The 26,731-nt window shown below is 49.7% G+C and overlaps 1 protein-coding gene across 14 annotated transcripts in view; it reads right to left on the reverse strand.

Annotated features, from left to right (window-relative positions):
* The window catches only part of Wnk2 (WNK lysine deficient protein kinase 2), a 110,145-nt gene that overhangs the window by 59,370 nt on the left and 24,044 nt on the right, over window positions 1-26,731 (reverse strand). For all 14 annotated transcript variants that reach the window (XM_021638182.2, XM_021638178.2, XM_060372557.1 and 11 more), the window contains exons 3-5: window positions 8,848-9,020; window positions 7,529-7,749; window positions 3,079-3,236 (exon numbers count right to left, since the gene is read on the reverse strand). In XM_021638182.2, coding sequence (XP_021493857.2) covers window positions 3,079-3,236; window positions 7,529-7,749; window positions 8,848-9,020 — 552 coding nt within the window. The remainder of the gene's footprint in view (window positions 1-3,078; window positions 3,237-7,528; window positions 7,750-8,847; window positions 9,021-26,731) is intronic.

Genomic DNA, 26,731 nt, shown 5'->3' on the forward strand with positions numbered 1-26,731 from the left:
AAGAAAAAAAAATTCTGCTTATGAGCAGAAATTATAGATACAGAGAAAGAACTAACTAGAAATGGCCTTACAGGTCATACATGCAGAAGAAAAGTCAGGGCCTCAGGAGCAGAAAGACAAATGGACACACAGATCTGTTCTCTCCAGTTCAGAATTTGTGACACTAATGAGGTATAGGTTGGCACATAACATACATAAAAGTAAGCCCCCAGAAGGACAGGATGGGAGCACTGAAGGAAAAGAAGACACACTTAAAGATTGAGATAATGGCTCAGTCAGTAAAATGATTGCTGTAAGCATGCAGACCTGAGTTCAGATGCCCAAGCACTCAAGTAAAAGCCAGGGTGGCTGGCACATGCCCATAACCCCAGCGCTGGGGGAGGCTGAGCCAGGCAGCTCCTGGAGACACACTGACCAGCTGGTCTACACAAAATTGTGAGTCTACAGCTCTAGGTTCAGTAAGAAACCCGTTCTCAAAAGTAATGTGGAGACTCAGTTAAGGAAGCCACCTTGATAACTTCTTGGCCCTGCACATACATGGGTGATCACACCCCAACACACACATATAGAAAAAAAGGAAAGACCACCTACTAGAGGAATGATGTACAAGTTGTTTCCAACTTGAATGAAAACCTTAGGCCTGTGAATGATCAAGCCCCAGGCTGGAAAGCAGAATGGAAAAGAAGCAGGCATGCGATGGGAAGCCTTGTATCCTCTAAAGCTCTTCCGTTTAGCACAGGCCAGAAGCCAAAGTTCCTCCCACTTAGGGAGGACAGAAGACATCTTGGGTGTATGAAGCACCCCCAGCCTCAAACTCAGATCGCCTTCCGGCACCAACGTGCCCCACAGCTGTCCCCTGTGCTGCATAGACCCTGCTTCACCATCCAGCAGTGAGTGTCCACAAAGCTGAGAGCCTCTGGAACAGAGCCCCACTGCCTCCCATATGAGCTTCCCCTTGTCCTGGTGAAGACCCTCGGCCCAGGTGGATTCCACACTTCCCACAGAGCCAGGCCTTCCCACCCACACCTGGGCTTCTTCCCTATACCATCCCCTTCCCAGGAGTCAAGAGCACTGTCTGTGGTCACTGCTTCTGCCGAAAGGCCAGGAAGAGACTCAGAAGGAGAGGGAACCACTGGCCTCTCAGAGCGAGTGCATAGAGCTCTCTCACATCAGAATTAGGAGCTGGCAGGGTTAATCTGCTCTACTACAGGGGTAAGGAAACAACTAATCACAAAAATAAGGTACACTGAAGGCCTCAACCCTCCCATGCTTCATCCTTCAGCAAGAGTCAAACTTTAAAAGCCTTGCCCTTCTCGTTTTATCTGGAGAAGGCGGGAGGAAGAAGGGGATTAGAGAAGAAGAGCATTGTAGATGTAAACGTATTTTTGTTTTGGTCCCAGGTGTGGGATGTAGGACTGATTCAGATGGTCCACAGCAGCAAACTATTTGCCTGGTGCGGGCTCTGAGAGGGGCTCTTTGCCAGCTGCAGATAGTTTAAATCTGAGGACTCTGGAGAGAGAATAAATGCCAGGGCCGAGAGAGAGAAGGGAGCTCCAAGAAAGAAGGCTGCTGATGTTCCCCCTGCTGCTCCTCCACCCCCACCCCCCACCCCCGCTCCTGGTTGCTGCTGATGCAGTTTGATGAGAAGCTGGAGATGTCTTGAAACAAAGACTGGACTTTCCACAAGGAACTTGACTACCCGAAGCAGCAGGAAGTAGCTAAAGAGAACTCTCCTCTCTCCACTACCTCCTTTCTCTCCTACCCATACTGGGGTGTTGGAAGGGGGGGGTAGAGAAGGGAAAAAGAGACATAAGACACCCAAATAAAATAGTTTTAAGAGAAATAAGAGCTGCTGAGCCTGGCTGCTGAAGCCCCACTTGGGGAAGACAAGAATAAAGAACCCCAGAGGGTTCATTCAGCATTGTGCTGTCTGCTAGCCAGAATGAGGGGCATGTCCAGTCCTCTGCCTAAAAGGTCCCTTCCTGTTCCCAGCCCAGGAAACAAACCACCTACCGTGTGCAGGACAAGCCTGAAGCCCAAGGATCCTTTCCCATATCGCACACCGATACCACCAAGATCTCTCAGGCCTTCAACACCTTGCTTGGCAGATAGCCCCTGCCTCCTGGGAGTAACTTCACACCAGTGCAGGCTTCTGGGCCAGGCCACCAGCCAAGGACTCCTGCCTGTCACCATCTATCTATAGTGCACACAGGAGGGGCTCAAGGCAACTAAGTGACATAATTTGGATCTGACAGAAAAGGGGAAGAGATGCATACCATCTGCAAGAGGGCTCCTCTGGCCCAGAGTGAAGCTACGGGGGCACCTAGGCCATGCATGGCTCCTCACACCCTTGCAGAGGTATCCTCTGCCACACAGGCACATGGAGAGGAGACATACAGACCAAGCACAGCATCCCGCTGGGCTGCCCAGGCTGAGGAGGATGCAGGAAAGACTCCAGGGTTCACAACAACCAAGGTCAGGGAACACCCTGAGGGCCATGGCAGCAAAGAGGACACACCATGAGAACCAGCACAGAAGAGCCCTGGCCCAGCTGCTCCACCTCAGATGCTGTGTTTGCTCCACCAGCACAGAGGCCACCACAGACAGAGGGGAGGGACAGCCCAATCTGTTTGCACAGCTGAAGCCTTCGGATCAACTCAAAAATCACAGTGACAGCAGAACAGGGACTGAGGCTCCCAGGCTGCCCAGCGAGGACAGCCAGCCACCCAGAGACGCGCTTGGCAAGGAGGACGGTTTGGCGAAAGGAGAACAAAGTGTGACTCTAAAGTAAGGACGACGGGGCTCCCTGACAGTCAGCCTGGGTGTACTTCCTCAAAGCGGCCCCCAGCAATGCTTGTCTCTCAAGCCTCAGTTTCCTTCTTCCTGGGTCTCCTGGTTCCGTTTAGGTAACAGTCTCTGGGCTAGCAAAGCACCATTATTTTTTGGCTAGACTTCTCACCCAGGCAAACCTCGGGGTCCCCACTGTAAGGCAGCCATGCTCGATTCTTTTCTTACACAGCTGCCCCAAGGACTACCCACGGCTGCGTCCTTACTAACAAGGTGGCTGAGTGGACTCACACAGGTGACCTTGCGATAGATCTGGGCGGCGTTCTGGCACTCGGAATAGGGATACTCGGAGGTGGCCATCTCCAGCATGCACATTCCGAAGGCGTAGACATCAACAGACTCGTCGTAGTGCTCCTCATACATCTCGGGTGCCATGAACTCGGGGGTACCTGCACCAGGAGCAGCAGACACAGCAATCACTGATCATGGCCCCTTTGCCCCGTAGATGCTCCCAGCCATCTCTGTAGCTGTCCTCTGGCACGCTCAGGACACCAGCAAGGTCAGCAGACCCCACGGTTTAAGCAGGAGTGCTCTGCAGACTGAAGTGTCCAAAACTTTACCTATGGCTCCATGGCTAACCATCGGTTTTCAGGGTCATTTCAATCCACAGGGATGGAAAGCACCACTTCTGTGGGTCCTAACTAGTCTCTGAGCACTCCCTGGCTTGTATGTGGGTATAATTATACCCCTGAGAACAGGTCAGTCAGCATCAGCCAGTTCTCAAGTCTCCCCAGAGATGACAAAAACCTTTTGGTTACCCCAAACTTCTAACTTGCTTCTAACTGCAAAAACCCAGGAAGGCCCTGAGTGCCCCCAGAAAGGGAAATGGCTAGGTTTTCTGGGTATAACTAGAAGTCAATGTGACATGCAACTATTGCTTCGGGAAGAGGGGGCAGTTTGAGCAAATGACATCCGCCTGACATCCCACAGAGCTGTTAAGATAAGGACTGCTCATCACACACACACACACACACACACACACACACACACACACACACACACACGATGCTATGCGCAAGAGCAGGTATGCACATGCACATGGAAGCGGAGGAACTGTGGTGTCATTCCTCGGACATCGTCTCCTGCAACCCTTTCTCCCCTTTTCCTTTGCGTCAGGGTCTCTCACTGCCCTGGAGCTGAGGAAGCTAGCCTAGCTAGCCAGTGGACCCAGAGATACATAGTAACCAAGCTCTTGCTTCAAAAGCCAAAACCACGTTTTCATTAAAATTTAATAGCCTGCCTGCTCTGAGGAGCTCCTCTCCGCCCATAAACAGTGGGATTACAAGCGGGCTGCTCCTCTACCTGGCTGTCACTTACAGGTAGGTGCTGGGGACCTGAACTCCAGCCTTCAAGCTTAGACGGCAAATACTTTTAACCTCTAAGCCATCTCTCCACCCTTATGTTGGGGTCTCTTGCCCATTATCTCAGTTTAATACGTATTCTGAGTCCAACCAAAAAAAAAAAAAACTAAAAAAAATACAAAAACACAAGTTTAGGTTTATGTGAAACAACACAGAACTGCAGGAAAAGTCCATCAGAAATGACAGTGACCGAGAAGAGACCTCGTGCTGAGAACTTCTATTCTTTTTGTGCTCTGGGAATTCTCTGGCACTGCCGAATTTTAGTGTTTTTTAAGTTTCTTCCCATCCCCTGCCATAGAATAGTGAATTTACTACTTAAGCCACACGGTGCATGACAGAGTCTCCCCAGGAGCCCATCATGAATCAGAGCCCAGGCTCTTCCCGCCCTTCATAGGTCCTTGGGACCCCAGGGTACCCTGAGAGGTGGGCCTGCAGAACAGTGCTCACACCCAGGAGAGCCCACACATGCTGGCAGCTGGAACGCGGTGAGCAGGCCAGCTGACTGGCTGCAAACCGCAGGTTGCAGGAGAGAAGGGCTCCTTCCCAGCGTTACCTCTAGAAGCCATAATGCCACCCTGCGAAGACTCTGCCAGGGGCTGAGTGGGACCTCGTCCTGTGGAACCAGCTAGAGGGGCCAACAAAGGGGCTCCAGGGGGGTCCTGGGCCCCAGAAAGGACTGTGACGGGAGGCAGCCAGGCTTCCAGGACCTGGAGCTGGGCCAGCTACTCCTTACCACAGGCAGGGATCCCTACTCTTCCAGCAGAGACTCCACCCACTGGCTGTCCACACGGTACTAGGGTCAACAGACAGCAGTGTCCCTGGGCTTGGACTCTGTAGGGACCTGCAAAAACCAAGGACCCTGCTCTGCAAGAAGTATCCCAGATGGCCCAACTCCGGGAGATGGGTTAGAGGCTAGAACTAGCTCTGATCCAGGATAGGAGACCCTAATAATTCCTGAACACGGACAGATGCACTTGACTTATTTTTTTCCTGTTTCATCTCACCAATTAAACCTGAATTTCAGAAACAACATGTACATGGCTCACACACATAAACACACGCACCTGTCTAGGTGGCTGTCCCAACCACTGACCCATTTCAAGTCCAGCGTTGACGGCAGAGGACCTCACCCTGGGCCCACGGTTGTCTTGCACACCTGCTAAGCGTCCCTAAGTCGCTATGGATGAGTCTATGTGAAAGTAGAGATGGCAGTTCCCCACCCCTGGCCCAGACCCAGTGGTTTTACCAGGTGCTAGGGAACCTTCCTCATACCACTGCTCTCCAAGCTCCTCCTGTCAGAGTCAGGCAAGACCTCTGTGAGGACAGCCCCTGACCACCTCCTCCTTTCAATGGAGAAGTAACGGTAGCTTATGGCTGTGAGGCATCTGTCCCCTAATGAACAGGAGAATGTGTGCTGAGCAGCTTGGCAGTAGTGAAGCGGGTAGGGACCTGCTCAGAGAGCTGGGCATTCAGGAGGGTTCAGTGCCTCCCTGGACCTGCCGGAAACACCCAGCCTTCATCTCACCTCACCCTTATTACCCAAGCCAGCGATGTGAAACCTGGTTTCCAAAAAAGCAAAGTGCTTACAGGTTGTGGGACACAGGACCCCAGCTTCCTTCAGCGGGGTAAATCCCGCTCTGAATATTTATTTCTGAGGCCAGTGACCCTGAGAAGCCCTCCTGTCACATGTCAGAGCCCAAGGTCTTCAGCCAGAAGTCACTTCCAAGAAAAAACAAAACCTGGCTAGCAACTTCCCAGAGCTCAGAGCCAGGCTACAGCATCCCGACAGCCCAGGGCCCCTCCCTCTTCTCTTTTTCAAAAGATGTTTTATGTGAAGGTGTGTGTGTGTGTGTGTGTGTGTGTGTGTGTGTGTGTGTTATATGTGCATGGTCTGCATATACACAAACACACACACAAAAGTCTGATGATGAGTGGTGCCCTGTTCTATCACTCTCCACCTGTTCACTTGAGATAGGGTCTCACTGAACCTAGAGCTAGGCTGGTGGCCTAAGTCCCAGCAAGTCCTCCTGCATCGCTGCAGTGCTAGGCTTATAGACATATGTGTAACCATGTCTAGTTTAAAATATATGTGTGTGTCACAAGTGTGAAGGTGACTACAGAAGCCAAAGCCTCTGGAGCGGTTTTTACAGACAGTTGTGAGCCACCTGATATGCATGCTGGAAATTAAACTCAGGTTCTCTAGAAGAGCAATGCATGCGCTTAATTGCTGAGCCATCTCTCCAGCCCCAATGCCTGGCTTTATAAATGTAGGCTCTGGGGATATGAACTCAGGTCCCTTCTGATTATGCTGACTAGCTGAGCTACATTCCCAGCCCAGCCCCCCCCCCACACACACATATTTGCACAGATAGGAAACTGAGATTCAAGTCATTTTCCCAGCTCCTCACCACTCTATTCTACCAGGAGGAGACCAGACAGCTAGGTTCCAAAGGGCCACTGCCCAGACAGCTACCCCAACCTTACCCCTTGTCCTGTTCATGTGGGCAATCAGCCTCAAAGGAGGGGTACACCTGGGTGAAAAGCCCCAAAGCCGTTGTTCTGTAGCCCTTCCACATCTTCTTCCCAAAGCCCACAGGATCCTTCCCAGCACCTGACAGACACTTACTGCTACACCAGTCACTTCAGGTTAGGCACACAGCGTGAGCCAAACCGCCGTGCCCTTACACAGAACTGCAGGCTACTATCCCAGGACTCAGGTTGCCAGGGAGGCCTCTCAGAGAAGGAGAGGTCTAGAGCCAAGGCCTGAGGACAAGAAGGGACCCAAACCCTGTAGACACCGTGCGGGGTGTCTCTGGCCCACCTTTCTGCTCGGGCACTGCAAGTTGTCATTTCTCTGTGCCCCACAGCTCGGGTATTCCTCTCCCTGACTGCTGGGACCAGCTCCAGTGCCACATGCCACAAGCAGTGTAATTCCTCTGCGGTAATGATACTTCCTCCTCCGGAGCGGCCGCAGTGTCCACCGCAGCTCGGAAGTTGGCTTCCAGCCCACCGCCCTTGGCAGGCAATCAGAGTTGGTGCCCAACACAGCCAAGAAGCTGATGGAGAGACCACCCCACCCGAGTCTGACAGAAAGGGTCTCAGTGGGAAACAGCCAGTATCTCCAGGCAAGCCGGAAGGGGGCTTCTCATTAGGTGAGTCCTGGGGCTGAGCCACCAGAATCCAGGGACTGCTGGGATACCCAGACATTCTGATGAGCCTTCTGCACCAGGTTTGGGGTAGTTACACAAATCCAGATTCCTGTGGCCCCTTAAATGCTGTGGGGTTCCCCCCATGTGCCTAGGGAGAAGAAACAGGCTCACCTATCACACTTTTGGCAAATGATGCTCTTTTAAGGGTGGCCAGACCCAAGTCACCAATCTTCACAGAGCCAGTGGGTCCAGTGATAAAGATGTTGTCACACTTGAGGTCTCGGTGGATGATGGGGGGTGTCCTTGTATGCAGGAACAGCAGGCCCTTCAGGATCTGCCGGCACCAGCTTCTCAGTACCTTGGGCTTCATCACCTTGAATCGCTTCAGGTACCTGGGGGAGAGGCAGAACTCACCAAGCAGTTCACCTGCTGTGGCCCTTGGGAAGGTCCTGACTGGCAAAGTCCAGTTCATGACAAAACTCAGCCACATGTGCTTGGCAACTACCTGAGACAGACAGTGAGGGCAAAGGAAAGATGCCAACAGCTCTTCCCCTACCCAGGGTTCCCCATCTGGATCCAGGCCTGGAGCAAGCAGCTGAGCCAGGACCACAGCCCTCACCTGCTTCTTTTCACTGGAGACTTTGCAACCAAACCCATGCCAAGCATAGCCTTAATGTCCTAGACATGATAATAAGCCACCAAACAGAGCACGGTCCCAGCCTACAGTATGAGTGACAGGAATACCTACAGTCAAAGGCCAAAAAGGCCAGGCTATCCATGCAACAAGCTTCCTGTGTCATGGGCCCTGGCTTCCCCAGGAGGAGCCGAGAAGCAACATGGGAAGCAGGGTTTCCCTCACTGAATCTTCACAGGAGAGTAAAGCTGACCAGAAGCAGAGAACAAGGTCCTACTTGGGGCCTCAGGGTTAAAATGATTCAGAGGAATTTAACTATGGCCACCCAGAGGGGACATTTCCCCGCATAGTACAGACCTCAGGAAAGACTAGCAAATTGCCATGGCCACCTAAGTCTTAACCCCTCGCTGTGTTCAGCTTGGCCCTTAACGTCTGCGTTACGCTTCCAAGCCGCTGGAACATGCCAGGCTGGCCTCTAGGCAAACAGATATTGGCCAGAAATAAGGTCCCAGACAGAGCAGACAAAGGAACTGTGTCACTGGGAAGTAAACAGCCTTGCAGTGTCCCACACAGGGAGGGAGAGTGGGAATAGTCGCGTGGTCATGAGAACCAGGCTCATTTGTTACAAGAAGCCAGAGGGAGCCAAATGCTAGCAATACTGCTAGGTTTGGTTCTTCTCGCTGGGGGAAGGGGCTTCCCTCGGCTTAGAGAAAGAACACGGCTCAAAAGAGACACTTCTGAACGGACACTGGATCACAGACATCAGCCAGGTTGACCCAAGCAGCCCAATACCCCTGTTACCCCACCGCAGCCCGTACCCAAGGCTACCCCGGCCCACATGCATGCAAGCGCTTACGTCTTCAGTGTCCCCGAGGTCATCAGCTCCGTCACCAGCACAATGCACCGCTTGCCCTTGGCGCTGGACTCCCAGAAGTCATAGAAGCGCACGATGTTGGGGTGCTGTAGGCCTTTCAGCATCTCCGCTTCCTCTTTGAACCGCTGCCGTTCAAGCTTGGTGAGCTTCCGGTCCTAGAATCAGAGACAGGTGTGCTGGGTGGGCAGCACTCTCCCTTCTTCCAGGAGGGTGCAGCAGGTTCAGGGGCCAGCAGGAGAAGCTCAAGGACAGGCCTTCCCCAGCAACGACACATACCAGAAGCCACCTTTCCTTTCTACCCTCGGTAACAAATGGCACACCACAGCTAACCCCTTCGGCCCCACAACCCCAGATGAAGCCCCTGCCTGAGGCCCTTTGTAAGAAGTTGCTTGAGGAAGCCAGAAGCAGCTCACAGAGGAGGCTGCAAAGCTCTTGCACTTTTTCCTTTAAAATACCTCGGAGGCCTCTGCCCCTTCAGTGATTACTCACTCTCACAGTATTTGTTAAAGGGATGAAATGTCAGTTTGCTTCTAAAATACACACGGTTAGGGGGAGGTGCTCAAGGCCCAGGAGGCCGCAGTGGAGGAGATATGACACATGCCAGAGACCAGCACTGAGATGATGGAGGACCAGCCTTGGCAGCGGCAATCCTGAGAGCAGGCAGCCAGCCCTTGGAGCAGAAGAAGCAGGCCTCACAGGGCCAGGGTAGCAGAAGTGACACGCTGTCCCAGGGTTTACAGTGGAGCAGTGAACAAACACCATTGCCGCTCTAGGGATGCAGCTCAGTGCCCAGGGCTTGCCTACCAGGCACAAAGCCCTGGGTTCAACCCTCACGAGGCCTGGTGGCCCATACAGTGCTCAGGAGGTGGAGGCAAGATCAGAAGTTCAAGGTTATTTTCAGTTATACGTGAGTTGGAGGTCAGCCTGGGCTACATGAGAGCCTGACTACAATGACAACAAAACCAAATCCAAAACCTCATTGCTACCTTGAAACTTCTCATAAAGTTGTGTGAGCTCTGCCCTTGACCCTAGCCCCTGCCGCAGTAACCCCTGCAGCCTACTAGTGTTGGATTTCAGACCTGGTACAGGCGGATGGGCCTATTTAACATACCAAAGCAGAGCTGCCTTCCCAGCTTCTCCCAGCATCCCTCAGTCCCTACCTGACCGGTCTGGCCCAGGGCCTTGGCATCCTTTCACCCAGAGGCTCCTCACTATATAATGCAGACATTTTTGGTTCCCTCCCTCTCTCTGGATTTCTCTGTGTACACCCACTCTTTGTTTCTTCCCCACCCCCTCCTTCTCTGTCTGCATGGGACCAGAGAACCGGCCCAAGAGCTGCTCCCAATAAACCTGCCTTCATATACTTTAATTTGGCTTGAATTGGCTCATTTCATCAGCAGAGACAAGTTATCACCTAACCCCAACTCTGTCCTTTCCCAAGTCCAGCCATGGATTCTGATCCTGAAGCACTCAAACAAACCCACAGAGCTCACATGGCCCCCAAAGGCTGCTCTCTGCTTCCATGCTCTTCCCACAAGAGGCCACAGGCCATGGGCCACAGGGTGGCCTCTCCCCACTTCATAAGCATGGTGAGCCCCTCTCAGGCCCACCCAAGCGGAGTCACCTTCCAGTCCCGCCTCCCCTGCCACACACCCCAGGGCCACAGGAGTGTGGCAAGAGAGGTGTTTATATTTGAAAAGGAAACTGTTAACATGACTGAACCCAGAACACAGAAACTCCAGGAGGAATTCTAGGAGACAGGAAGCAGGTGGTCTGAGATAGATCGGGGAGAGATCAGAGCTGAAGGGAAATATAAGCAAAGATCTCCGGGATGCTTTTGGAAAGCCCCACCCAATGTCGAGCCAGAGTCCAAGAGAAGCAGTGGGGCGTAGTCATGACAAGGGCCACTCTGTTAAAAAATTGTACCCCACATGGCAGCTGTACCCCACCCCCTAACACAGAGCCTCACCCGACCCTATGCTCAGCGGTGGAACTATACAGTAGCCATCATCATCAAGGCCAAACAGCCAAGAGAAAACATCAGTGCAGCCAGCGCCAGAAAGACAACCAGAGACTTCAAAATATCTAATTAATATTTTTCCCATGAAGACCCAAGATGTGGACCTGAATATTCAAGAGCAAACTCTATTGTTAAAAGGAACTGTCCAGAAAAAGAGGTCTTACAGATTTTGAAGGCTGGGAAGGCCTTGCTTAGTATAAAGTATCCCATCATCCTATAAAACAGTTAGTACAAAGAAAGCTAATCTCTAATCGTGACAATAAAATGGTAACATGTTCTGCTCATTGAAATCATTGTTTATCTGTGATAACTGAAAGCAAAGCTACACACCGGGAGAAACCATTTCCAATATATACATCTGACAAAGGACTTGGCCTCCGACTGGAGAGGCACCGTCTGTAAATGACACTGACAGACAGATGATTCACCCAAAAACTATAAAAATGGCCAAGATCTCTCAGCAATTTCCTATCAGCTCTGGGTGCCATCATTCCACTCCTAGAGAAGAGCCACAGAAAGAAAGGAAACACAAGCTCTCAAAAGATGTGCACATGGGCAGCTCCACTGCTGTCCACCTAGAGACAAAGGATCCCCCAGGTAACAGAAACACTTGGGTGATACACCCACAAAAACAGTACAAATACCTCAGCAACTAGAAGGAGGGGGAAATCCTCTTGATTCTTCATGAATCCCAAAAGCATTGGTCTGAACTCAGGAAGCACGACATATAATGTGTCTGGTGGGATCTCATTTTGATTGGGAACTAGGATGGAGTAATAACAAAAGTGTCTCCTTCAGAACAGAGGCTGCCTCTGGACAGGCAGGATCTGGAACTGAGAACCTGGCATGCAGGGACGGGAAGGTGAAGGATGTTTTTTGTTAGTTTGGGAAAAACTTGCTACTCAAATGCCCTACCACTCAGCTACAGCCATAGCCCAATTCATTCTTGTTTAGAGTATGTACTCATGCATGTGTTCAGGTACACAAGCAAATGAAAGCCAGAAATCAGCATTTGCTTTGTTGGGGGGGTAGATTTTTGAGACGAGGTCTCTCTGTATAGGCAGAGATCTGCCAGCCTCTGCCTCTGATAGCACTGGGATTGAAGGGATGAGCTACTATAACACCCATCCAGCCCTGGTCATCTTTCTCCATCACTCTCCTCCCTACATCCTGAGGCAGGGTCTCTCTCTTAAACCCAGAGCTCACCGATTTTCCGAGTCTAGCTAAGCAGTTTGCTCCAGGATTCTCGTCTCTGCCTCTGGGATTAAAAGCAGGCTCCTCCACCCATCCCGTCTATAACCCCACTGTGCTTCAGATATACACTCCTGTCCTAATGCTTTCACAGGAAGTGACTGAGCCGAGCCATCTCCCCAGCCTCCAACTTGGATTTTTGAGATACATATTTCACTGTTTTTTAAGTTACAGTCCAATTTTTTAAATGTAACAAAAAAGTAAAAGTTAATACTATCCAAAAACCAAATGAGAAAGATAAGTCTAAAAGGAAAAGAGAGAGGAGAGAGAAATATTTAGAGGTATGAAAGAACTACCTGGAAGACAGACAACTATGTAATTGTGGCTCTAAGAAGAGACATCGTGAAATGTATACAGTGGCATAGCATTTCCCTGAATTAAGAGAATGATTTAGGATGAAAGGGCCTGCTGAGGTCAGGCCAGTGAATGAAAACTGACCCACCCTCCAGATCTGTCCTGGTGAAACTTCAGAATCCTGAGGACTGAAAGGACTTCCTATCTGCAAAGAAATGGCTCAGGCGACAGCGAGTGGAACCAGTGATATTGGTTGCGGGAGGGTAGCAGCATCCTCAAAGCGCCGACTAGGAATTCTATACCCGGCCAAATGCACACCTTTCCAGGCTGACCGGACTCATTTTCCCACATGGAGGAACTCAGAGGTGGCTTCCCATGCCCCCTAGATGAAGCAGGCCTACTGCAAACAGAAATGGATGTGTCGGGGTTGGGGAAACAGCTCAGCAGTCAAGGAGCTTGTTGTGCAAGACTGAGTTTGTTTGAATATCCAGTACCCAGGTAAAAGGTGTGGTTGTGTGCATCTCGGACGCCTCCACGCAGTGCTGGGGGAGTGAGAGTTAAAAGGCTAGCTCCAGGTTCCGTGAGAGATCTTATCTCAGGTGACCAAGTGGAGAGTGATAGAGCAGGACTCCAGACATCTTCCTCCAGCCTCCGCACGGGCACACTCACACTCACACCTGCTCACACACATGTACATGAGCATACGACACACATGCTCACACACATGCAAGCACGTACAAAAAGAATGTAGCCGAATTGATTGTGGGGGTCACTGATGAGGTAGCTGAGGAGGAGAAGGATCCTGGGCCGGCTCAGCTTCCCCACAAAGCCTTCTCAGGGCAGCAAGAGTCTGTCTCCAATTCCCTTCCCATGGGCCTAGTTAGTGACTTGCGAGAAGCCTCAGAGCACCATTAAAGCCTAAGCTGTTTTACAGTATTCACCATCGACCAACAGCAGCGTATGGCTCAAAGTGCAATGTCTAAGCTATAAATAACAAAACAAACACAAATAGGAAGTGCAGGGTTGGGGGGAGCAGGCGCCTGGTATAGGCTGCGGTCCATCATCTTCCCCACATCAGTGAGTGTGCAGTGGGGGTAGGGGGAGAAGGCGCCACGCATTGGCTGCGGTCCACCGATGTCTTCCTCACATCAGTGAGTTTGCGCATCCGTGCACGCGCTGCTAGTTATCGAACCTATGGCCTGGCACTCTATTCCTGATGCCAAGTATCTAAAGACAGAAAAAAATCAAAGACACCAAAGTCAAAAGCTGTTGGCCATGGTGCCTCTAGGAGTACGACAGAAAGTGGGGCATTCCAGGCCGCTGGGACCTTTTGCTTCGGTGCCATGCTCCTCAGTCATTTAAGGTTAGATCACACGTGCTCTTCTGTGCATGGCCCGCTCTGCCTGGGTTATCCAGGTTACGCTCATCCGTGCTCCACCAGTGGCTGGTCAGGCAGAGTGGAGACAAAATGGCAGCCTCCGTTTGAATGGCAGGGCCATTCAGGGGTGCTCAGGCCTGACAGCCCAGATGACCTGTTCCTCATGGACTTTAACCGGTGCTTCAGGGCAACCTTGCCTTTAATCCCAAGATGCAAAGTGCAGGCGAGCAGCATCAGCCCAGGGCAACTGGTGGCATGCCTCTTTCCAGAGGCTGCTTGTGGTCTGAGTCAAAAATGACGTGTCATTTGTGGAAAACGGATGTAATTGGAATGGTCACAGAAAGAGAATTATGTCTTTGCAGAAAGTCAGTATTACAGGTTTGCGCTCATCTGTGGGTGCTCGAATTCATGTAGATACCTACAACCATGTAAACCATGTACATCCACAGGACACAGGAGGAGAAGTGAGACTGTCTAGGAGAACAGAGCAAACCACTCGGAGGAGAAGGCGCCCCAGAGGGGGGGAAGTATGGGGAAAGTATGCCCAAGTGCTCACGAAAATGGCCTTACGTAGCCCAGTACAGTAGTCTTAATTTTACATGTATGGGTATTTTGCTTGGCTTGTATGTCTGAGTGCCATGTGCATACCTGGTACCTGCTGAGGTCAGGAGGTAGCTGGACCCCCTGGAACTGGAGATACAGATGGCCGTGAGCTACCATGTGGGTGCTGAGAACTGAGCTGGGCCTTTGCACAAACCACAGGCGCTCGCAGGTGCTAAGCCAACTCTCCAGCCCCCAGTAATATTTTTGAAGCAAAGAAAGGCTCTGGAGTCTGGGTCCGAACTAGCCGATGTAGGGAGACTAGGCCAAGTTTGGACTCCAACTAGTTAGACTGAATGGGGGTAGAGGCCCCTGGACAAGCTCAGGCCTCCCCCAAGAGTCACTTCCCTCATGTCACTAAGTGTTCACACCAGTGGTGCCACCATCCTACGGGCAGCAGGTGTCTGGTCAGGTAGCACAGCACAGCACTGCAGCTGCACCCTTGTGTCTCTTCTGTCCCCTCACCTCCTGAGGCACCCCAGCACTCCAAAAAGGTTCAGTGCCCCTGAATACTCCACACTGCCCTGGAATACGGGGCCGGGGCAGACTGGCTTGCCGCTCACAGCCTGAGGCGGGGGAAGGTGTGGGATCTAGAAGCCTGGATGAAAGTACAGGAAACAACGTCTGAGAGGGAAAAGCCGCCCTATCCTCCGGCTCTGCTTCAGGCCAGCAGCTGGGCAAGCGAGAAACCTTGGGGGAAAGCCCCAACAGACAAGAAAACAAACGTGCAATTACCCACTGCGCCAAAAAATAAGGCTGAGGGAACACGCGGGCAATGCCAGCACCGAGGCACCGAGCCCCCAGATGGAACCCTCTCCGCAGACAGCCTCGGAAAACTGTGATCCCCTACTCTATGCAAGACACAGACAGGGCCAGTGTCTCTGCAGGAAGGGGCGTGTGGGGGACAGAATGAAGTGAGGCCACACGAGGTGTACTGCAAGCAGGCTGGGGGCAGGCCCTGGACAGTAGTGGGCGTCAGCCTGTAAATGGCTCTGAAAGCTGGTCTTGAGTTCCGGAGGGATGTCAGTCTCTACCTGCTACCCCTATGGCCAGCAGAGAAGCTTCTGGTTCCGTTTCCTCCTATACCAGCTGCAAGAGTGAACCCCAGCCTCTCTTAGTGGCATCCTGGCAACACAGTCCTGTCTTATCACCTCCCAGGCCCTGTTTAAGAAAAGACATTGCCATCGAGGTCAAAGTGCTCCTGCAGCTACCAGGCAAAAGCAGTGGATATAGATGCGAGCCGGGAATCCAGACGGTGGGTGAAACACACCTAGAGTCAGTCTCTGAGAGAAACGGCAGCCATCAATGCTGGGTCCCACTGTCTACCCTGTGAGCCCATGCTTAAATGGAGGGCTCAGGACAGGGGAAGTCACCAGCAGGTACCTCCCAGACCCAGCCTTCTTTGTCAAGAGCCACCAAAAAGCTCAGTTATCTGAGGCAGAAGCATGTACTTGAATGTCTGGCGCCCTGCTACCTCTGAAGATAATGCTATTTTCTTCAGAAAGGAAAGAACAGAGGCAGAGAGAAGATGACGGGTGTCAGGTGACTTGAGGCCCTGCTTTCTCTAAGGCCAAACTCCTAACCCTAGGCCTCCCACTCAGCCACCGACGGAAAGATATGGGCGCTCTTACCAAAAGGAAGCAAGCCATGCTCTAAATAACAGATTAATTTTTTAAATAAACATCAACATGTCAACTTATCAGGGCTTAATTATTTTAGGTGACTTATTGGGTCAGGGGTCAGGCAAGCAATTAATCCAAAAGTTAGGGTATCAGGAGTGTCCTCATCAAGGTTCCCTCCCCCATTTTCAACATTCTGGAAATACCAACTCTCTCAATTTAAAACGACCCTACAGGACCCAGGCGTCAGACAGCTCTCCACCAGACACAGGTAAGTCCATCTGCAGGGTCGCCTCCCACCCACTCCAGGTGAATCTGCAGTTCCGCTCCTGCCAACCTGATAATGCAGCCTTTTCTGAGTCTCTTCTGACACTGCCCAAGGCCTTCCCAGCATAAAGCTGTAGATTCTGGGATACAGCTCTTTCAGTAAAATTCTAAGATTCTGGGCCTAAGGTATGTCTTCAGAACTAAGTGACCATTATAAAACAATAATGCACAGGTGACCAGAAGAGAAAATGAATTTTACTGGAAATGTATCTTTTCTGTCCTGTGGGGAGCCTCTGCATCAGGCACCTACAGGGGAACTTTAATTATCTCAGGAGAAAAGCAGGGCCTGGCAAAATATACTTGTCTTCGGGCTTATGTCCATGGACTCTGAGTATGTCTCCACTCAATCAGAATCAGACAAAAAAAGTCCTCAAGCCATGGAGGGAACACCTCATATTCCCCTCCAGTGCTTATGAGGCCTGGATCCCGGATTCCCACATCCTCCATCAGGACCAGCAGCCACCTCAATCAGGGAGCCCCAACCCTTGCCGTGAACACCCATGCCATAAGCACAGTGGGGCAGTGTGAGGGCAGGCTCTGTGTACCTACTCCAGGGCTTGGATTTCACGCCACCACTAACCAGAATAAAGTTGTCACAGGGCAGAGAGTACCACTGTGGGGACCTGCAGACCTGTCACCCTAGCATGGAAGGAAAGGTCCAGGAGGAAGAAAGTTAGGAGGTGACAGTGCAGGATAAAGATGGTGATCCAGGCACAGCAGCTCTTCTGAGGCCTGGCCCATGGTGTGGTACAGGTGATCAAACTGTGGGTTGTCTGGACCAGTTGGCAGGCCTCCAAGTGAGGGGATGGGAGACATGAGCCTTCTTCAGGAGACAGACAGGCACAGCTGGCCTGATGAAACTTCCTAGTGGCCCGGGTCCACAAAGTGAACACCCTTCCTTTCTCACGGTGCCACCTGTGGGGGGGCCTGTTAGCAAGGAGTCCCTCTGTCTGCCACTCCAGACAGTCTCCATCCCATAAGCAGGTCACATCACTATGGAGTCGGGGCAGAGCTGGCTGCGACACCCAGCACTTGGGAGGACGGGAGAGGAGGGGACATTTTCATGGATCTATAAGCAGCCCCCAAAGGGAGATGCAACATTCTTGTGTTACCTGACTCACTGTGGGAGGGAAAGCAGAGAGAGTCCAGAGCCCCTCAGGTGGTACCACACAGCCATGCACCCTACACATGCTGCCCACTTGGGCTTCAGTGAGTCTGAGAGGTAGCCACGACGCCCAGGGCCAGCCCATCACCCGTTTCGCTGTGACCTTCTAAAACGGTGCATGTGAGTGGTTGAGGCCACACTGTACAGAGCAGGTAGAGGAGCTAGCCACCCTCTGTCCTGAGCACCCAGCAAAAAATGATGCTAGCCTACGAGCCCATACCTAATGCTGCAGCAGACCTGGCCAAAGGAGGGTACGGGGCCTAGCCAGAGACCCACCCAGCAGTCAGAGTAGGCCAGAGTCCCTTTAGACATAAGTGTGTATACATCATCATGGTGCACTCCCTGTCAGATCAAAGCCCCCATTCAACAGAACACACCTCAGGAGAGCCCATGGGCTCTGAACCAGGTTTCTACCGCCCAAAAGAAACCCAAGAGACCTGGCCTTGCTGACAACCGAACAACAAAAACCTTCAGTCCTGCAGTCAGGCTCAGGGCAGAGGGTCCTGTCTTGGGGGACTAGGGGGGGCAACGATCCTTTAGTCCAGTCCCCTCAATACCAAGTGAAAGACAGTGACACCATATCCAGGAAGAGCTTGGTGCTAGAGAGGGAGGGCGTAAGGCAGTGCCTGAGCACCTGCGCTAAGGTGCTTCAGCTACAACAGAGCAGCTGAGCAAAGAAACAGGTGGACATGCCAGGAACAACAGGTGGAGCTGGGGGCAGGGCGTGTGGGCGGCTCATTTCCAGGTAGCCGTGTTACAGTTTACAGAGTCAGCCTACAGCTGGGGGGGAGGGGAGGGACACTAGAGAGCATTCACGGGCAGCCTCATCCACTCCTCCTGCGGTGGCCCTACAGGATCTAAGCCACAGCCCACGCCTCACCCCTGAGCAATGCCACCTGGCCACCTTCCCAGGGACCAGCATCATCAGTGACGACTACAAGTCGAAAGCCTAGGCCTAGGAGTGACAAACACTTCAAGAGAATTAATGGTGACACTACCATCTATAGCCTCTCTTTCGAGAAGAAAACATCACAACTGCACTTAGAGAAAGCTGTCATAATGCTTGCTGTATCATGTGTATTGTGGAGACAGAGGACTAGGGGGAATCTAAGCCCCACTACCACCCAGAACTACCTCAGGCCCTCTAGCCTAGTGCTCATTTTTAAAACTCTACTTTATTTGGCACGTTTAGGCCTCTATCTCCCTTTCACCAACCCCCCAACCTGAGGCAGGAGAGAGTTTAGTGGCTAGAAGGGGCACAGAACAGAGGGGACACAGAACCCTTTTCTTTGCCTGGCTGTCTAGGATCAATGGTTCTTTTAGGGCTACTACACCAATCTCCATCAAAAGCAGACACGACTAGCAGGCTCCTCCAAACTGCTGTGTCTTGAAGCATTTCTCTCTGTCTGCTCCAAACTGTCACACCGTCCGTCTCCTCAAACTGCTACTCATCACACGCCAACACCGCACACTTCACTTTCTCTTTCTGGGCTCTCTTTTATATCCCCTAGAATCCTACACCACGCCCCTCTAGGTGCCCCAAGAGGCACGAGGTAGGCTGTTAACAGCTGGCAAAAGCCACGCTCTGCACGAGATAAACTATCACCTGTGGACAAAGTTCAAACTAAATTCCGACGCTTGGGATTAAAACAAAAACATATTTACCTAACGTAACTGAATTTACAAAGAAACCAAAACTTCCATTACACTAGGATAGTAGCTGGTCGCAGCTGCAGTGTGTGCGCTGATGGGGACCAGGGTGTGATCGGGCATAAGCATGTTCGGTGGGGTCAGCTAGGGGGCAGAAAGCTACCTCTTTGTAAACCACCTATCCAGAACAGCTGCCTTCAGATGAAAGGGACACACACACACACACACACAACCTCCCCAAAGGAACACCTAGGGACCCTTCCTATCCAGGCCACTGTAAGAAATTGAAGGCGCCATTCTGATCCCAATATGAGGCTCCATGCTCTCCAAAACTAGACTGGAAGCTGGCACAGCTGCCCCATCCTGGACACCAGCCATAAATTTCCCTGGCCCTGACCACAGTTCCCACTGCAGACAGCACTGGACAACAGCGGCAGATGCTATGCATGTGGGCCCCTGTAAAGGGAGGTCACAGTGAGGAAGGGCCAGAGGAGGACAGCTATGAAAGAGGGCCATCAAGGGGAGGGCTGCTGTGGAGGAGGGACACTCATGGAAAAGGGATTCACCTTTCTTTCTATTTTTTTTTTTTTAATATTCTTTTTTGGACATTTTGAAACAGGGTTTCTCTGTGGAGCCTAGGCTGTCCTAGAACTCACTGTAGACCAGGTTGGCCTCGAACTCAGAGATCCACATGCCTCTGCTCTTGAAAGCTGGGATTAAAGGTGTGCATCACCACTGCCCAGCTACTTCACTTTTCTTAAGGGAAGGTCAGCGTTATTTTCCTGTAAGGAAGCAGCTTTGGAACCCTTGGATACTGCCTAAACCAGAAGGTCATAAAGACAGCGGCTTCAGAGAGCATATAGGCTAGAAAAATTTCACAGAAGCTTCCTTGCCCTGAAAAGCCCTCCTGAGGCCCATCCTGCACCTCCCTGCGTACGTGAGGAGTTCAGTCTCCCTCAAGCTGACCATTTCTAGAAAGGGTAGGCCCCACCTCAAAGCCTCTCTCCTGTAGGGTCATCTAAAGATAGATTTGGACAGTATCACAGCCACGGGTCAGCAGGATTAACACAGCTCAGTCAGCAGGGACAGCTCCCTCAGGGTGAGGCTGTGGAATTCTGCTCAGCCAGTTTCGGATGCCAGCCTGGCAGGACTGTCCACTCCGTTGGGGGTTGAATTCTGGCAGCCTACCTTACCAGGGAGCTGCCACATCCTTATATCAGCTCCAAAACATCAGGGCATCTCAGGGTGAGTGTCACGGGTATAGGGTCTCCACATTCTGGTGAAAGCTGTGGAGCCCCCAACTAGAATGCGGACCCCCTCCCCCATTCTATGCTAGCTGGTGGCCAGCTAGTATAGAAGCTCTGGGTGCTTCAAGAAGTTGGGAAATTGGCGTGAACATGGCAGCTCACAACTGTTTGGAACTCCAGCTCCAGGGGATCTGACACCCTCACACAGACATACATGCAGGCAAAACACCCATGTACATAAAATAAAAATAAAAAATCCTTTAAAAAAAAAAAGTTGGGAAATGTGCTATCTGTTGCTGTATCAAGCCCAGTCCTGACTCAGTCCTTCAAGACCCTCTAACAACCCTGTCCTGGAACTTTTTCTGTAGATCAGGCTGGCCTCAATCTCACAGAGATCTGCCTGCCTCCCCCCTCCCCCTGCCCAAGTGCTGGGATTAAAGATGTGCTCCACCACCACCAGGCTAAGACTCCGCTTCTTCAACTGTGTGTTACAACCCCAAATGGGGTAGCAGAAGACGGATTGTGAGGCAGAAATCTGGCAAGAATAAAAGACTGATGAAAACCAAGGAGATGGCTCAGCAAGTAAAAGGGCTTGCCATATAAGCCTGGTGACCTAAGTTTGAGCCCTGGAACCCACAGTGGAAGAAAAGAATGGACTCCTCAGACTTGTCTTCTGACCTCCACACCCGTGCTCCAGAACACAAGTGCTGGACATACACACACCCAACTATAATAATAAATAAAATTTTAAAATAGAAAAATAATTTAAAAGGCTTATAAAAGCACACTAGCCTTATACTGATTCAAAGGAAATGCACAACGAATCTGCAGTGTTTCTGACAGCATTTGCTGGTGTTAAATCACGAGACTTCGCTGCAGCCTTCATCCTGAACATGCTACATAAGCACTGCACCTGCTGTCACGCCAACAAATGCTATGCACAGTTAAGAGAACACGCTCTGCTGGGAACGGCAATGTTTTTACTGTACACACAGAATTCTCTGCTCTTACAGAAACACAATGGTTTAATTATGGAAGATGGAAACTTTAAATTTTTTCTGCCATTCTTCAGCATGTAAGTAGTATAAAAATAGCATCTCTTTGGATCGCGTTGTGTTAGAATGTTTGATTTTTAAATTTCTGTTTGAGTTGCTGACTTGTATTTAAAAAAAAAAAAAAATCAAGGCTGCAGGAGCCAGAGCAGAAGGGAGTTTGCTGTGAGACTGTGTCTCCTAGCAATGTCAAAAGCTGCACCCATAGTTTTGCCAACCCTGAGGGCCAAAACATGAGCTGAACAGGAACAAAAGACATGCCAACACTGATGGCAGAAAGACCAAACTCCTCAACCCCACACAAACAAATACAGGCAACTAAGGTGAAGAGAGGGGAAAATGGCCTTCCCCAGAGAAGGGGCTAAACACTGATTATCCAATGCCAAATGGTGAGCGCTGAAAACATACAAGAAACATTACACAGACTGAGGAGGCTATAGTTAGTATATGTACACATAGACACATATGCACATAACAACAATTAAAGAAAAAAGAGGCCATGAATTTGAAAGAGAGCAGGATAGGTACATGGGAGAATTTAGCAAGAGAGAAAGAGAAGGGGGAAATGATGTTATAATTTCAAAAATAAAATAAAATAAATAATAGTCATTGAATTCTCTCTGGGGTTAAGAATTTCTAACAATTTCTTAAAAGGCCATAGACATATTTCTATAATTTTGTACTTTATGTTTTTGTAAAATAGTGTTCTCAGTATTGACAATTATAAAATCATAGCATCGATCAAGCCTGACAAGTGTTGAAGGTGCTTTATTTCTGGCAGTATCGAATATTCACCAAGATTTAATTATTTACGTAAAATTAAACAAGTACATCCACCTCATTAGTGTACAAGTTTGATTTTGTCTTTGATGAATTCCAAAATTATAGGTGTACCAAAGATTTGCTTTAAAATAAACTTCTTTATAAATTAATTCATTCACAAACCTATTTCATATATCTATGCATCCAGGGTAACAAATAAAGTTTAATAAGCCCTGCTCAAATAAACAAGCAAACAAAACAAAACTGTTCTACAATCTCTCTCCTCTCCAAAGTCCCTCAGCAGCCTCAATGCTCCCACCAATATCTAAAATGGCCTTGGAGGTCAGACTGCAAGGACCCAAGACCAGCAGTGGCTGCAAGCTGGCTGACTGAGTGCTCTGCTTTGAGCATGAACGCCAGGGCACCACTCCAGGCCGGACACTGTCCTAAGATGCAGGCAGAGACATGGGCAGACGGCTCCAGCAGTATTCATCAGGATAACAGAGGCCTAAGGGAGCTCTTGCAGGCTGAGGAAGAATCCACTCCCCATGCCTGCTCCTCAGTCTTGTTGGCCTCTAACACCAGTTAGTAAGAGCTGTGAGGTCCACAGTCCAAACAGCAGTCACACACAGTACCCATGCACAGAAGATAAGCCATCAGCTCCCTTCATCTCGATGTCATAGCTCTGACTCCTGGACGGAAGGATGGCCCGCATGGTCCATCCTCTGAATGCGGTATAGTCCACAACAAAACATATACACATGGCTAATGAGCACTTGAAATGAGGCTAGTCAAACCAAGAGGTAACGTGACTATGTAGTAGATAGACATGGTGTGGTTTCAAGAGAATGTCTTGGACTGGAGATGTGGTTCCCTGGTAGAGTGCTTGCCATGAGTGTGCAAGATCCTGGGTTCGATGCCCTGTACCACAAAAAAGGGTGGGGTGGGAAATAATTTCTTAACTTTACTTAATATTTTTTAATGTTGACTAATGTTGACTGTATGTTTAGAAAAGAATATTTGGGGGCTAGAGAGATGGTCAAGTGGTTAAGAGCACTGGCTGCTCTTCCAGAGGTCCTGAGTTCAATTCCCAGCAACCACATAGTGGATCACAACCATCTATAGTGAGATCAGATGCACTCTTCCAGCACCCAGGTATACAAGCAGACAGAGCACTTGTATGTATAAACTAAATAAGTTAATCTTTAAAAAGAAGAAAGAAAGAAAAGAAAAACTGCTTTCCAGCAGCAATTCCTACAGTCTGAGCTGTAAGTATCTGAAGAAGGAAATGTTAAAAAGGAGAATATTTGGGGTTTATATAACTGAAAGAATTCTACATGTTCTTTTTATGCCTCAAATGTGGCCATTAAACTGAAAATCACACCTATAGCTCAGACTTAAGTTCCAACAGGACATTGTACATCAGAGCCTCAATACAAGGCAGCAGGTAGATGCTGAGGTCCTAGGCTAGAACAATCTTATCGGGGTTGAGAAGACAAAATCAGAACCCAGGACCTCTCAAAGGTCTTGGTAAACATGCAGGCTTTCCAATCTGCCCTTCCAGAAGGACTAAAGTCAGGAGAGTGTGTGAAACAGAACAGAACAGCCTTCAGAGGCTGATGTGCAGCCTTGAACAGTTCAATTCCAGGTCGGATTAGGATGACAGTTTCTTATTCTAACTGCCTTGAGAGCCAAAAGGAAATCTCTTTTAGAGATAAATCAGCCAGGCCTGGTGGGGCAGGCTTGCAACCCCAGAATGCTGGAGATAGGAGCAGGGTATCAAGAGCTCAAAAAAGTACAAGGCCAGCCAGGGATACATGAGACCCTGTATCAAAGAGAAGGGGATGCAGGTAGATCATCCAGAGCTTTAATTAGTTTGTCCATAATTTTTAAACATATCAATAATAAATGGCTAGACAGAGGAACAACACTAACTGACAAAAACGAGAAGAAGAAAAAAAACAGTAACAACAATCCCACATCTTAGACACAGACTTTAAAAGAACCAGGACCAGGGGCTGGAGAGATGGCTCAGTGGTTAAGAGCACTGGCTGCTCTTCTAGATGACTGGGGTTTGATTCCCAGCTCCCACTTAGCAGCTCCACTAACTATGGTTCAGGCATATCCAGTATATTTTCTGGCCTCCCCAGGAACTGCAAACCATGGTGAGTGTGTGTGTATGTGTGGGTGTGGGTGTATTGCCTGCATATATGGGATTCATGTCAAGAAAATAAACAAGATGAATCATTTCATTAGAACTAAGACCTGTAGAATAAGAATCAAAATAAAAACTAGGCCTAAAAACTGAAATTAGGAACTCAATATATCAGTAACTACAAAGTGTATCTAGTGAGGACAGAACTAGCAAACTGAAGGTGAGCCACAGAAAATGCACGGACTGGGGCTGAGGTGATGGTTCACCAGGTAAAGCGCTGGCTCCACAAGCATGGAGACCAGAGTTTGGATTCCCCAGAATCCGTGTACAAGCTGGTGGGCATGGTGACCTGCCTGTAATCCCAGAGTGTGGGAGGCGGAGACTGGGGACCCTCAGAGCAAGCTGGCTACCCAGATGTGGTGGTTTGAATAAAAATGATCCACGCAGACTCATGGGGAGTGGCCCTAATAGTAGGTGTGGTACTGCTGGAGTAGGTGTCTGGCTTTAAGGGTTCAAATGCTTAAGGCAACCCCAGTGTCTCTCTCTCATCTCCTCCTCCAGCACCACGTCTGCCTGCATGCTGCCATGCTTCTCGCCATGACGATAATGGACAAAACCTCTGACCCAGTAAGCCAGCCTCAATTAAATGTTTTCCTTTATAAGAGTTGCTGTGGTCATGGCGTCTTCACTGCAACAAAACTCTAAGACAACCGACTAGCTGAAACAGGGAATTCTGGGTCCCATGAGAGACCTGGACTCACTGTATAAGGTGGAGAGTAATCAAGGAGGACAACCAACATTAACTCAGGTCTCTGCACACGCATGCACAGACTTTTCCCCCCCAAACATGAACCTGCACACATATATGTACACACCACACATAAACAGAAGCAAAAGAAAAAGAAATTACATAGACTAAAATCTCGACAGAAAAATACAGAAAGAAAATGATAACACAGAAGACAGTGGGCAATATCCAGTCTGTTTGTAAATGGGTTTCTGCAAGTAGAAAGCATAAAGAATGGAACCAAAGAAATATGTTTAAAAATTTTTTCGAAAAAAAAGCACCTTAAAAAAAATTATAAACCTCAAGAAGACTAAATAAAAAGAACATTACACCTGAATACAATGTATTGAAATTAAGAAGAAGAAGAAGAAGAAAAAAAAAAAACCTCAGACATATAAAGATAATCTTAAAGCAGCCAGTGGAAGGGGCACCTACTGCCCTTGCAGAGAACCCTCAGTTCCCAGCGTCCAAGTCAGGTGGCTCACAACTGCCTATAACCACAGCTCCAAGAAACCGGAAGCTCTTTTGGTCTCAGCAGCCACCGGTACTCTTGTGCACATACCCACACAAGACACACATATGCACATTGTTTCAATGCTTTTCTTTAAATAGCAAGTGGGCTGGGAGGCAGGATATTCACTACCTTCAAAGGAGCCTCAGGAAGAGAGGCGGCTGACCTGAAAATGGTCTGCCGAACATCTTGCAAAGGGTTGGAGAAAAGGCTACTGCCAATTCATAATTATAAACCAGAAAAAAAATAAAAAGACGCTTTTACACACAGACATTCCTGACAAAAGAATACTGAGTGGAATACAAAGAAGAGAGCTTCGGGTAAAGGACAGAGAGTATCAGTGGGAACTGCAGGGAAGATTAGAAAGCAACGGAGAGGACAAACTAGTACTGACTACCTAAGAAGACAATAATGCTACGTGAGACGCAAGACAGATGTGGGCAGGATGAGGGGTGGATTAGTGGGTCAAGTTGTGAGTATGAGGTCCTGAGTTCTATCACCAGAACCCACATGAAAAATCAAGGTGAAAAAAAAAAGTCATACATCTGGGAAAGGGACTGGTAAGGAGGAGGGCGTCTTGACAGGAAGAAGATAAGGGAAAGGAGAGAGTAATAAGGACGTATTTTTTGTGTGTGTGTGTGTGTGTGTGTGTATGAAGTTGTCAAAGAACATAATAAAAATCATTTAAAATTATTTAAATGCCAGGTGAGTTACACACTTGGCACCTCTCCAACAGTGGAGAGGCAGAGACAGGGGGATCTCTCAGGCTCTGTAACCAGCCAGCCTACCCTGTAGGGCAAGCTCTGAGCTCATAAAAAAAAAAAAATAATAATAATAATAATAATAATAAGATGGGCATGTGGAGACGGCTCATCAGGTAAGAGCACATGCTACTCAAGCCTACGGAGCTGATTTGGATCCCCAGTACCTGTGTAAAAAGCCACGTGTGGCCATGTGTATGCCTGCATCCAGTGCTATGTAAGGGAGAGACAGAAGATCAATGGGGCTTACTGGCTGCCAGCCTAGCTCCAAGCGAGTGAGAGACCCT

The sequence above is a fragment of the Meriones unguiculatus genome, chromosome 19 (assembly GCF_030254825.1).
Source record: "Meriones unguiculatus strain TT.TT164.6M chromosome 19, Bangor_MerUng_6.1, whole genome shotgun sequence".
NCBI classification, from domain to species: domain Eukaryota; kingdom Metazoa; phylum Chordata; class Mammalia; order Rodentia; family Muridae; genus Meriones; species Meriones unguiculatus.